This window comes from Moschus berezovskii, chromosome 23, assembly GCF_049115385.1.
Source record: "Moschus berezovskii isolate FMDL1 chromosome 23, NW_MosBer_1.0, whole genome shotgun sequence".
NCBI lineage: Eukaryota > Metazoa > Chordata > Mammalia > Artiodactyla > Moschidae > Moschus > Moschus berezovskii.
Window position 1 is genome coordinate 41757259 of NC_142482.1, and position 13778 is coordinate 41771036.

The 13778-nt window shown below is 42.7% G+C and overlaps 1 protein-coding gene and 1 pseudogene across 1 annotated transcript; both read right to left on the reverse strand.

The window, feature by feature from the left end:
• Window positions 1-571: 571 nt before the first annotated feature.
• On the reverse strand, window positions 572-1516 carry LOC129550921 (olfactory receptor 2B8-like). The gene has a single exon (XM_055418712.2). The coding sequence runs from the start codon at window positions 1514-1516 to the stop codon at window positions 572-574; it is 945 nt and encodes a 314-aa protein (XP_055274687.2).
• A 4716-nt stretch (window positions 1517-6232) lies between these two features.
• Window positions 6233-10735, reverse strand: LOC129550918 (BOLA class I histocompatibility antigen, alpha chain BL3-6-like; annotated as a pseudogene).
• Window positions 10736-13778: the final 3043 nt, after the last annotated feature.

Here is a 13778-nt window from a genome sequence, read left to right on the forward strand (position 1 = left end):
ACTTTCAGTACCAGAGATTCATTGTGCCTGGGTTGAATTTTATGTAAATTGAATCATACAGTAGAAATGACTTTGTATCTAGTCTGCTCACTATAAATCATGTGTATAAGATTCATTCATGTTTTTGTATGTGTAATTTTTGTTCATTCCCATTATTGTATAGTACATGATATGCCATAGTTTATTTTTCAGTTCAGTTCAGTTCAGTCGCTCAGTCGTGTCCGACTCTTTGCGACCCAATGAATCACAGCACGCCAGGCCTCCCTTGTCCAGCAACAACTCCCAGAGTTCACTCAAACTCATGTGCATTGAGTCGGTGATTCCATCCAGCCATCTCATTCTCTGTCGACCCGTCTCCTCCCGCTCCCAATCCCTCCCAGCATCAATATTCTCCCTAGCAAAAGGTTTAGCTCAATTGTTTAGCCTCTGTCTCACTGATATGTCTCAGGTAACTGGAACACTCTCTTGCACATGGTTGGTGCTGTATAAGGATGTGTTGGATTAAATTAACTAGTTTTTGGTCACTCAGAAGTCTTCCATTGCAGAACTTCCTGGGCCTGCGAGCGCTGCATTAACTCTGTCTCACGTCTAGGATTCTCCTCATTTGTCTCCTTAGTGCCCCCTTGACTTCCTTGTTTCTCAAAGTGTAAATCAGGGGATTAAGCAAGGGAGTCACCAGAGTATAGAACAGTGCAATGCTTTTGTTCACATCCTGTGAATAGCTGGAAGGAGGCTGAAGGTACATGGAGATGAGCGTCCCAAAGAAAATAATGACTACCGTTAGGTGAGAACCACAGGTTCCAAAAGCCTTCTGTCTCCCTCGGGCCGATTTTATCTTCAGGACTGCATGGGTAATGTGACCATAGGATACTAAGATGAGTGACAGGGGGACAACCAAGAAGAAGGTACTGACTGCAAAGACTTCAGTCTCATTGACAGAAGTGTTGGTGCAGGCCAGTTTCAGCATCACTGGAACTTCACAGAAGAAATGGTCCACTTCGTTTTTACCACAGAGGGGAAGAGTCATGGTCAGTGCTGTCTGGACTACAGAATTGCCGAAGCCTGTAAGCCAAGCAGTTACAACCAGCTGCAAGCAAAGCTGGGGATGCACGATCACCATGTAGTGGAGGGGACGGCACACAGCTACATACCGGTCATAGGCCATGACCGACAGGAGGACACACTCTACTCCCCCAAGTCCCAAGGCAATGAAGAGCTGGGTCACACAGCCGCCATAGGTGATGGTCTTGTCCTTCCCCTTAAAGTTGGCCAGAGTCTGAGGGACAGTGCAAGTAGTTAAACAAAGATCCATAAAAGAGAGGTTGGAGAGGAAGAAGTACATAGGGGTGTGGAGGTGAGGATCCGTCGTTGACAGAAGTATAATGGTGCCATTGCCCAAACAGCTCAAGAAGTAGAGGATCAGGATGACCACAAAGAGAGCCGTTTCCAGCTGGGGCTGGTTGGAGAAGCCCAGGAGAATGAATCCAGAGAAGGCACTGTCGTTAGCTCTTTCCATTGTACTCTGCTTATGGAATTAAGAGAACTCCTTACTTGTAAGCTGCTTGTTTAATCCACGTCTTTTCCCCCTGAGTAAGGAGAGTTTGTAAGGAAGCTTGAGGCGTTTTCACAGTTACTCTTTTGTTCATAAACAAGGGGGTGCTAGAGAGTTACTATGTGAGAGTATCTTCTATGTTTCAGGCCCTGACCTAAGCACTTTCTATGCAATTCATCCCAACAACTCTGTGAGCTTGGCATTATCATGATTTCTGCTAAATATGTGAAGGAATTGAGGGTTAAAGAGGTGCAGTGATTTTATCAAAGTGATGTACTTAATAAATCACAGAGGCATGATTCCAACAGACTCTACAGTATGAGTTCTTAATGCTGGGGATACTGTCTTAATGATGTATGAACTACAAAGATAACTCAAAAGCTTCTCAAAAATTAAATCTAGATTTTTGAAATAAGTTAAAAATATCTTCTGCCTTAGTCCTTCCCTGGATGATTGAAATATTTAAACTGGCTCTCTTGCTTCTGCTTTGTGTAGAGAAAAATATTTCTTTCTGAAGATGCGCAGACAATAAAATTTACTATTAACAATTTTATTCAAATGGGAACAATATATTTTAATAAGTGAAGTCATGGAGTCTGTAATCATGTCTATTGATTGGAAAACTTTTACTGGAAGTGATTTAGAATTCACTGTATCCATTATGTATGTTCCAGAGGGACTAAGCCTAAGAAACTCTCATTGTTACCCCTTTCAGTGAAAACTCAGCAAAGCATCAGTGAGTTTTTGTTCAGGATCCTTATTTATGTGTTTTAAAATTGTTTAATATGATAGAGCAAATACTCTTTTTCAGCCTTTTGTGTGCACTTCCTATAAATTCAGACCTCACATTAATCATTCTCTTCTTCATAAAACCATCTGGTCTTGTTTTAGAAATCAACCTCTATCTATCTGTATATCTATCTCTCATACACACACACACACACCACACACAAACTATGAAGCAAATTTAATAGTAAATAGTACCTAAGAGGAGAAATATCTCATAATAGTGCCATAGCCTGGAACAGAGTTTAGTATGTATAGTACATTCATGAAATAATTTTGTCAAAGTAGTTATAATATGGAGGAATTTCAAAACTGTAAGAGTTTTAGAAACTGAGTTTAGGAGTTATAGCCTTCTTGCATATTGCCCAAAGAATTATCCTTCCTAAAAGAATTGCCTCACTTCCCTTCTCGGAAACTTCCAGTGGTTTTCAATTGCCTTCAACTCAAATTTCATATTCCTCACTATGGCATAAGAGACTTGATAATCCTTTTCTTACCTCTCTAGTATTTTCTCTTGCTATGCTCAATTTCCCATCTTTAGAATTTTTTAAAAATATATTCATTTCAATTATTTTTGGCTGTGCTGGGTCTTCATTGATGTGTGGGGGCTTTCTCCATTTGCGGTGCGCAGGTTTCTCTTTTTGTGGAGCACGGCGTCTGGGGCTGCAGTCTTCATTAGTTGCGATTCACGGCTCCATAGTTGTGGTTCCCGAGTTCTGGAGCACAGGCTCGGGAGTTATGGTGCACGAGCTTTGTTGCTCTGAGGCATGTGGGATCTTCCCGGATCACAATCGAATCTGTGTCTTCTTCATTGACCGGCGGATTCTTATTCCCTGAGCCACCAGGGAAACCCTCTCATCCTTAGAATTTCCCAACATATTAATACCAGAATGTTCATGTCTATCTGGTTTTTCTCATTTTGAAATTCTCTGACCACCCCAACTAATTCTCCCCTGAAGATATTGTCTATTGCATTGCCCCACTTTCTGTCTTCAGATCACTCATTACTATCAAGAATTTTTCTTGTTTCTTAAAAAAAAATTCTTATTTATTTTCTAATCTGCCTCAGTAAAATGACAGATTTACAGATCAGGAAATTTGCCTTTTTAAAACAAAATCATTATATGTGTAGAATAGTGCCTGACAAACAGGAAACAATCAACATGTATTGTAATGTGTGCCATTGAATCAATATGTAATGTATGAATACATTAATATACTTAAAGACTTAGGAAGTTTTTTCTTATAGCAGATAGAAATATGTGTCCTCAGTGTTTATTTCATAGTGGTTTTTATTCCAGGCTATACCTGAGATTATGTATAAAATGTGTAATAAATATGTAAAATATATGCTATGTAAATATAGTGTAGGCAAATATCTCTGAATATAAACATTTATGTATTTATTGTTTTGGTTTCAAGCCCCTTTTGTGCTTGTAAGATACTTTGGAGATCTCACAGACTGAATCATATTTGTATTTGTGTACAGAAATCCAGTTTTATAAAAGTAGACTTATATTTGCCACTGAAGAGAGACTGATTTTGGGGTAGAATGAGATGCACGCCAGAGGATGCCAGACAACACCATCTCTGGTTCTATTACTAATTCTTCACCCAGCCCCACTGTCTTGTGTCTTAGCCAAAGGGATAGAGAGTCTGGTGGCAGAAGCTAAAGATCCTGGAGGGCCTCTCTTGGGCTATTTTTTCAGTGATTGAAAATGAAACTCAATGGAAGAGAAAGGTATTCTACACAGAGATAGGCAAAGTGGAGAGAGGCACAGGTGCTTTAAACTCCAGAGAACACAGAGCTCATGCAAGGACTTCCTGGGAACTGCCAGAAACAATTCATTTTGGCCAGAATGCAGGGATTGTTGTGTTTAGTTGCTATGTCATGTCTGACTCTTTTCTGTGACCCTGTGGACTGTACCCACCAGGCTCCTCTGTCCATGGGATTTCCCAAGCAAGAATACTGGAGTGGGTTCACCATTTCCTTCTCCAGACAATCTACTGACCCAGGAACTGAACCTGTGTCTCCCGCATTGGCAGGTGGATTCTTTAACATTGAGCCACCTGGGAAGTTCTAGGTGGGGTTGAAATAATAGATAAAACGACAGCCTGTTGTTTATTATCACTCTTGGGCCTATGGGCTGATACAGTTTCAGGAAACATAGGCTAGAGCTGTATCATATCACTAGTTATTGCTCTTGCCACATAGGGGGACATTCGGAAATGCTTGCTGAAAAAGTCTTCTCTGACATCTGTGGAGACTTTAGCATTTCACCACAGAATATGAAGTGGGTAAACCTAGAGGGGAAGGCAGGCTCTGAGCTTTGCAAGAAGCAGAAGGAAGAAAATTATTAAAAGTCCTTGGGTGGTTTCTTCTCTGTACCTTCCCTCAGCTGGCACAACAGAAATCTCTGCTTTTATTAATAGCCACCGTTTCTATCTAAAGTCCCCAGAAAGTTCTCACATGAACTCTGTTCGCTCTCCCTGGTGAGCAGAACCCTCTATTTTATTCCCCTTCTGATCTAAGTCGCTCATCACTACTGTTCTGCCAGTGCCTGCTTTGACAAAAATGATGCTTTGTTGGGCACCAATGCTCTCGGAGCTGCCAATGTGACTAATGTTGATGCAACCCTGAGATTTCCGGGTCCCACAATGCCAACGGTTTTCACCACTTTGCACTTAAAATGTAGAAGGCCTCTCTGCCTTACAGTAGCTACCTCTAGTGTGTAGATCTTTCTCTTCTCCTTAAAGAGAAATGTTCTAGAGAAAGTGGTCCCTGTGATTATCTCCATCCTTTCATCAAAGACTCTGCCCTTTCACTGAGGGGTCTTTGAGGGTTGGTGGGGGATGGCCAGGTGAAGTATGGGTAGCTCTTTGGCAGAGGACACATGAAAATTTAGAATTTAAGCTATTACCACTTCATGCTGTGTGGACTGAATAAGAAAGGAAACCTGCCTGCAGAGAGAGAAGAAAAAAGTAGATTTGAGAAAAAGAAAGAGAGTCACACAATGCTCATCTTCAAGTTTGACTCATTTCTTAACGGCTTTGACCAGGTAAAGGTCATCATACTTACCAGATGCTCATATCAGGATTCAAGTATCTTCTGGGAACAGCCTTTGGTCCAAGTCAGCCTCCAGCATAATGGTAAAAATAAAAGAGAATGTTGCTTTTGCCTCCATATGTAGAAGGATGAGAAATGGAAAGATTCTTGTGGAGTGTATGTCTGGCTTTTCAGAACCTGAGTGACCACAGGACTTCCTTACATTGAAATTTACAGCTTCTTTGTGGTCTCTGGGAACCCAGTCTCCCTCGACTTCAGTAATAGTTACTTCATCCCCATGTGGGTTTCCCAGTATCAACCCTGGGGATAACGTCCCTGACAGACAATTCTTCATGAGATTCAGGGAATTATAAGATGTGGAAGTTGTTAATAGGCTTTCAGGAAGGGTATTAGAAAATCCTTCCCCCAACAGGCCCTGAGACAACAAATATCAAAGATTCGGTTCAGTTCAGTTTAGTTGCTGAGTCGTATCCAGCTCTTTGTGACCCCAGGGACTGCAGCATGCCAGGCCTCCCAGTCCATTGCCAACTCCCGAAGTTTACTCAAATTCATGTCCATTGAGTCGGTGATGCCATCCAACCATCTCATCCTCTGTCATCCCCTTCTCCTCCTGCCTTCAATCTTTCCCAGCATCAGGATCTTTTCAAATGAATCAGTTCTTTACATGAGGTGGCCAAAGTATTGGAGTTTCAACTTCAACATCAGATCTTCCAATGAACATTCAGGACTGATGTCCTTTATTGTACTGGTTGGATCTCCTTGCAGTCCAAGGGTGTCTTAAGAGTCTCCTCCAACACCACAGCTCAAAAGCATCAATTCTTCGGTGCTCAGTTTTCTTTATAGTCCAACTCTCCAGTTACCACAACTCCAATGACCACGAGTAGATCCAGACTAACAGTGAAGAGGAACTCAAAAGCCTCTTGATGAAAGTGAAAGAGGAGAGTGAAAAGGTTGGCTTGAAGCTCAACATTCAGAAAACAAAGATCATGGCATCTGGTCCCATCACTTCATGGGAAATAGATGGAAAAACAGTGGAAACAGTGCCAGACTTTGTTTTTTTGGGCTCCAAAATCACTGCAGATGCTGATTGCAGCCATGAAATTAAAAGACGCTTGCTCCTTGGAAGGAAAGTTATGACCAACCTTGATAGTATATTAAAAAGCAGAGACATTACTTTGCCGACCAAGGTCCGTCTAGTCAAGGCAATGGTTTTTCCTGTGGTCATGTATGGATGTGAGAGTTGGACTGTGAAGAAAGCTGATCGCCGAAGAATCGATGCTTTTGAACTGTGGTGTTGGAGAAGACTCTTGAGAGTCCCTTATACTGCAAGGAGATCCAACCAGTCCATTCTAAATGAGATCAATCCTGGATGTTCATTGGAGGGACTGATGCTAAAGCTGAAACTCCAATACTTTGGCCACCTCATGAGACGAGTTGACTCACTGGAAAAGACTCTGATGCTGGGAAAGGTTGGGGGCGGGAGGAGAAGGGGACGACGGAGAGTGAGATGGCTGGATGGCATCGCCGACTCTGTGGACATGAGTTTGAGTGTACTCCGGGAGTTGGTGATGGACAGCGAGGCCTGGCGTGCTGTGATTCATGGGGTCGCGGAGAGTCGGACACGACTGAGCAACTGAACTGAACTGAACTGAACTGAACAATGATGTCTGTGTTGGAGATGGAGGGCTGAGGAGGTTCTGTGGAAGAAAGAGAAGGAGCCCAGACTTCAGGTTTGAGTCCTGACCTTGCTGAAGGGCCCAGAAAGGCTCCAGCTTTATCTGAGAAGAAGCACCACCCCAGCCTCCTCCTGACCCCATCTCAAGGTGAGAGCCTCCTGAAACCCCTTGTGCTGCACATGGTACCTGTATCTCTGCTCCTCTCCAGAAGGGACCACTAGGGCCACCCACTTCTGGAAGGTTCCATTCCCTGAAGGCCCGGGTTTACAAGCTCCATGTCCTGGGTCTGGTCCTCCACATTACGCTGCCAGGTCAGTGAGATCTCCTCAGGGTAGAAGCCCAGGGCTCAGCACCTTAAAGGGACCTCATGGTCAGAGGTGGGATGATGGGTCACATGTGTATTGGAGGGTCTGTGGAGGATGAATCAGAAAATTCCCATTTAGTGTTACCTCCATGGGTCCCTGAAGCAGCATCCTGTGACCATCCTGAGAATAAACAAGACAGCAGATTTGAAAAGAAGCAGCACAAGCACCAGACACCAGCCTGGACTTGGAGGCCTGGGCATGTTCCCGAGTCCTTGGAAAGTTCTGGAGTCAGGGTGAGAGCCAAGGTAGGAGGCACCATGTAAGGGAGAGACTACAGAGTAATGGTCCTGACTTGGGTGGAGGCCGAATGACTCAGAAAAGCTGGAGTCAAGCCTCCAAACATGTTCTCAGGGTGAGAACTGGCCCTGAGAGACAGTCATGGGTCACAAGATGGCACCCAGGGTGAAGGGGCACCCCTGACCAGTTATCTCAGAGATGGTTTTCTGTTTCTTCCCCAAATGACTGGATTCCTTAATTGTCCTTCAGAGTAGTGGGGCCACTGGGGAGTCACTCTCTTGTACAGAATATGAAAACCTGGGCGTATTCCTCCCTCTGCCGACAGCATGCTGGGGCACTGTTTCCACAGGAACCCCACTTTCTTCTCCTTGTGGGAAGCCTGGTCCAGCCCGAGGGGGGATCAGGGAGGCCCCACACCCCTCGTACCTGCGCGCAGCATCATGTCCTTCCCGTTCTCCAGGTTTCTGGGGAGCCAGTCTCCACAGTCCCCCTCCAGGTAGTTCCTACTGTGACCTGCAGCACCTCCCTGCTCAAGTTTGAGCTTGGAGATCTGAGCCGCCATGACCATGCGGTCCAGGAGCACAGGTCCTTGTTCAGTGCAAGGTAATCATTGCCGTTATCGGCAATCTACAAGGACCCGAGGCAATAATTTTCCAAATATGCAAGTATACCTCTTTCAGGAGAAGATGGGGAGATGGGTGTTTCCATCTGTTCCCTCCACATTGAGCCCTGGGTGGGCAGGTGCAGGTAGCGAGTTACAGGCTGTTTCTTTTTTGCTACTGTCCTGTTGGACCCAGAAACGCAAGCCACTGAACAAGATGATCAAGGAGTGTGTCCTCTGGCAGCAGCCACAACTCCTGCGCGGCCATATGTGTGCACGAATTCTTTTCACAGAGACACCTGGGGTGTGACAGAGGGAGAGCACAATCCTGGCACCTGTTGGCTTCTCAGGTGCTTGGTGAGGATTTCAATTGACCGCTAGATGTGTGTTAGAAGTCTTCGCTTTTAAGATAAGGGAATAGGCTTCTTTCAGGGGCTAGCTGGAGGTTTCAGTCTGTGTCTGCGTGCTGTGCCCTGGAGAGAGAGCCTCAGTGAGTCAGGGTGAGCCTGCTTCTCAGTTCATTGTAGCCTCATGGATTTCATGGACACAAACTACATTGACTTTCAGACATATGTTTTGGAAGCCCGTGTCAACTCTCACATCCATACAGGACTACTGGAAAAACATAGCCTTGACTAGATGGACCTTTGTTAACAAAGTAATGTCTCTGCTTTTTAATATGCTGTCTAGGTTGGTCAAAACTTTCCTTCTAAGGAGTAAGTGTGTTTTAATTTCATGGCTGCAATCACTATCTGCAGTGATTTTGGGGCCCAGAAAAAGAAAGTCAGTCACCGTTTCCACTGTTTCCCCATCTATTTGACATGAAGAGATGGAATCGGATGCCATGATCTTAGCTTTCTGAATGTTGAGCTTCAAGCCAACTTTTTCACTCTCCTCTTTCACTTTCTTCAAGAGGCTCTTTAGTTCTTCTTCACTTTCTGCCATACGGGTGGTGTCATCTGCATATCTGAGGCTATTGATATTTCTCCCGGCAATCTTGATTCCAGCTTGTGCTTCTTCCAGCCCAGTGTTTCTCATGATGTACTCTGCATATAAGTTAAATAAGCAGGGTGACAATATACAGCCTTGATGTACCCCTTTTCCTATTTGGAACCAGTCTGTTGTTCTATGTCCAGTTCTAACTGTTGCTTCCTGACCTGCATACAGGTTCCTCACGAGGTTGACCTTTAATATATTTACCTTAAAGATTAGGTAGACACTGCCTAATTGGTTAAAAGATGCTTACTACTTGGAAGGAAAGTTACAACCAGCCTGCTTCTGCTGCTACTGCTAAGTCATGTGAGTCGTGTCCGACTCTGTGTGACCCCATAGACGGCAGCTTACCAGGCTCCCCTGTCCCTGGGATTCTCCAGGCAAGAACACTGGAGTGGGTTGCCATTTCTTTCTCCAATGTGTGAAAGTGAAAAGTGAAATTGTAGTCGCTCAGTCATGTCTGACTCATAGCGATCCCATGGACTGCAGCCCACCAGGCTCCTCCATCCATGGGATTTCCTAGGCAGGAGTACTGGTGCCTAGACAGCATGTTAAAAAGCAGAGACATTACTGTGTCAACAAAGGTCCATCTAGTCAAGGCTATGGTTTTTCCAGTAGTCATATACGGATGTGAGAGTTGGACTGTAAAGACAGTTGAGCACAGAAGAATTGATGCTTTTGAACTGTGGTGTAGGAGAAGGCTCTGAGAATCCCTTGGACTGCAAGGAGATCTACCAGTCCCTCATAAATGAGATCAGTTCTGGGTGTTCATTGGAAGGACTGATATTGAAGTTCCAATATTTTGGCCACCTGATGTGAAGAGCTGACTCATTTGAAAAGACCCTGATTTTGGGAAAGATTGTGGCAAGAGGAGTGCGGGATGACAGAGGATGAGATGGCTGGATGGCACCGTCGACTCAATGGACATGAGTTTGGGTAAGATCCGCGAGTTGGTGATGGACAGGCAGGCCTGGTGTGCAGTGGTTCATGGGGTTGCAAGGATTCTGACATGACTGGGCGACTGTACTGAACTGAATTGTTAACTCTTTGATCCCTAAAAGTTGTTTATGAATATTAGATAAAAATTAATTTGCATTTAAAATTAAATAACTGAATGAGTTCTAATTTATATATGGAGAATATATATATATTTTTTGCAATTGTATAAAAAAGTCTCAAGTGTTAGTGAAATATTAAGCCATTAAAAGAGGAGAGCTAAGACAACTGGGAAGTTTAGGGAATTATCTGAGCTCTGTCATTTATGAGAAGTTGTAAAAGAGGCAGATTAAGTTTCCTCTTACATTCTCCTTGATATTCATTTTCCCTGAGGATTGTCATCTCTGGGCAGCTAGGTGACATCAGCTAATTAACGGCACAGGACAAACATTCCTCAGAGACTTCCGCCAGGTAAACAGTTTTCGCCAGACCATTTTTACTGCAGTTTCATACCAATCTCATGCTTTCATAATGAGCTCTCCACCATAGAGCCAACCGTTATATTCAGAAGTAATCCTGAGAGTTTGAAATTTCCTTCCTATGTCATCCTACCAGCTAGGCACAATGCCGATCTTCAGTATTGTGTGAAGGTATTTGACGTTATCAAGAGAAAGCATCTTCTTGCTTAAGGAAAACTTAAGGATATTCCAGTGCTGATAGAGTCATCTTATGCACTCACTGCCTGCAACCTGCATCCTTAGTCTACATACCCAGGTTCCAATGCCCAGTACTGTATTAAAGACAGGAACTGGAAATGAGGTAGGGAAGCAGTTTAGGCCACTCACATAAGGTGAATAAAGCTGAGAGGACTGAAACAGCATCTCTGTGGTACTTTAGGAATTGAAAGTTAGCTTGTTTTCAGTTGCAAGTGTTCTTTAAAGCTTACATTGAGTAAGGTACATGTCAGTTGGTAAAAGAAACAGAAATTCCTATAGAAAATCACCAACTTTAAGAACTTAACTGTTCCTTATGGAAGCCAACATTTTGCTCCTAGACATTTCATCCTTTGTAGTGCATTCATTATGTCTCAGTATGGATATATGGAGCAATTTAAATTCAAGATATTTGGCTGTCATAAAACTTGTCTTTCAGTAATTGAGTAATAGCATATATGTGAATGTGAACATATTAAACTATACACTTTCACTTTTTCCTCAGCTCCTATTTCTGTGAAATTACAGAATGTTTCTTAAAGTGTATGGTCAAATCTGTAGTTTTAAAATGTTCATTTTCTCAAAGAAGTGAACGTATGTAATCTTCCAAATGCTAGTTTGATAATTACAACAATGAAGGCCCATTTTGTGGTTTTGTGTCAATGCATTTTTGAATTTATTGTGAATAAAAAACAATCATTGTTCAATTTGAGAGGAGACATGTGGGTCAGAAAAGGTGATCTGAATGTTTAATTTATCAGTAAATTAGGCAAATGACAAGGTGATGCGTAATATACACGGGTGACTGTCCTTCTATCCTTGCACACACTTGTGAATGGACTCTACATTTTGTTTTAATGGACTTTTGTTTTTTATGAATGCTTTCAGTGTCCAGCTCAGTTATTTTCTACTGGCTGCTGCACTGATCCACACCATATTTGTCATGGGTATTGACTGACAGCTTCACAAACCTTCCCTTCTTTAGAAAATTGCCGTCAGCTGAATGGAGCCACATTGGCAGAAGTTCTGAATGTGGTTGGGGCAGCTTGTAGTCAATGATAGACTGGTGGGATTTATAAAAGTCTGCCTTGTTGTCAAGGTGGAACTAAATCTGAGACAATGCATGCGCCACAGCTTGTTATTCTCCAGGGATCGAACCTCCCGCATTGGAGGCAGGCGCGTTAACCTCTGAGCCACCAGGGAAGCCCATAGCAGTAACTATTCACATCTAAATAAACAGGTATTTAAATTTACCTGAATTAAAATTAAATTTAAAATTCAGTTCTTTATCTGCCCCACTTGAAAGGCTCAGGTAGCAGCATGTGAATAGCAGTGATTGTGTAAGTGAAGACACAATATTTTTATCAGCAGACAGCTCTATTTGGCGGAGAAGGCAATGGCACCCCACTCCAGTACTCTTGCCTGGAAAATCCCATGGATGAAGGAGCCTGGTAGGCTGCAGTCTATGGGGTCGCTAAGAGTCGGACACGACTGAGAGACTTCACTTTCACTTTTCACTTTCACACATTGGAGAAGGAAATGCCAACCCACTACAGTGTTCTTGCCTGGAGAATCCCAGGGATGGGGGAGCCTGGTGGGCTGCCTTCTATGGGGTCACAAAGAGTTGGACACGACTGAAGCGACTTAGCAGCAGTAGCAGTAGCAGCTCTATTTGCAGAGTCCTTTTCCAGTTTTCTATGGGATCATGTTCATGCTATTTCATTTGAGATCACATCCTTGCTTAGCACATTTGTCTGCTCTGTTTTGCTTCCCTGATTCTCTTTGTCTTGAGGATATTCACTAAATAAACAACATGCAAAGAAATTCCCATTTCAGCCTCTTTTCCCCAACCTGGCCAAACTCTATCCATAGTGATTAGAAGTGTTATTTCTGAGACTGTGATAGATCCATTGCCTCCTCATTTATATGTTCTTCATTGCCATTAGAATGTCGATGGAGAATAATTGTATCTCCTATAGGAATTCCAGGCATTTCAGTTGTTGGTAATATATGAACCTGAAATCAGCAGAAAGAAGAGGTAAGTGCTGGTCACTGGAGTTTGAAATTCTGTTGTGAAGTGACTACTTTTGTTGTTTAGTCAAGTCCAAGTCTTTTTGACCTCATGGACCGTAGCCCGCCAGGATTCTCTGTATGAAGTTGGTTCCATTTTCTCCTTCAAGTATCTTCCTGATCCAGGTGCTGAACCTGCCTTTCCTGCATCTCCTGCATTGGCAGGCGTTTTCTTTACCACTGAGGCAACAGGGAAACCCGTGAACCGATTCTGCACAGTGAATAAATTTTTGGAGTTCTTGTTAAATTGGTATAGTAATTTTAGGTATCTCAAGGACAAAAGTTAAGCACTATAATTGAAGGTGGTATTTTCAGGCCCTGAGTAATTTATTTTTTACTACTATACAAAAAGACCAGTGTATAGCATTCACAAATATAATGCATTAGGAGTAGAGATAACTTTAGCCAGAATATATCTATGAGGAAGTATCTTAGTGATACATTGAATGTAATATAATCCTTTGTAAAAGTACATTCTAGCTCATAAATGTCTATATCTGAATGCATTTAGAGATCATTTTGTATTATTCTATTACATGTGAGGCATGTGCAAATCAAGTTATGAAGAATTACGAGATACATATTTAATATAAACTTTCTCCCTCGGTCTCCATTTTCTTACTCTTTCTAATCACTCTCCCTTGATTTTCCCTCATTCCCACTTTCTCTAGAAGTACATAAATAATCATCATACTTTCATCCTATTAAACTCAATCTAAAACAGGCATTTTATATCTATGATTGATGCAAACCAAGGTTCATTACTTGATTTTATTATTATT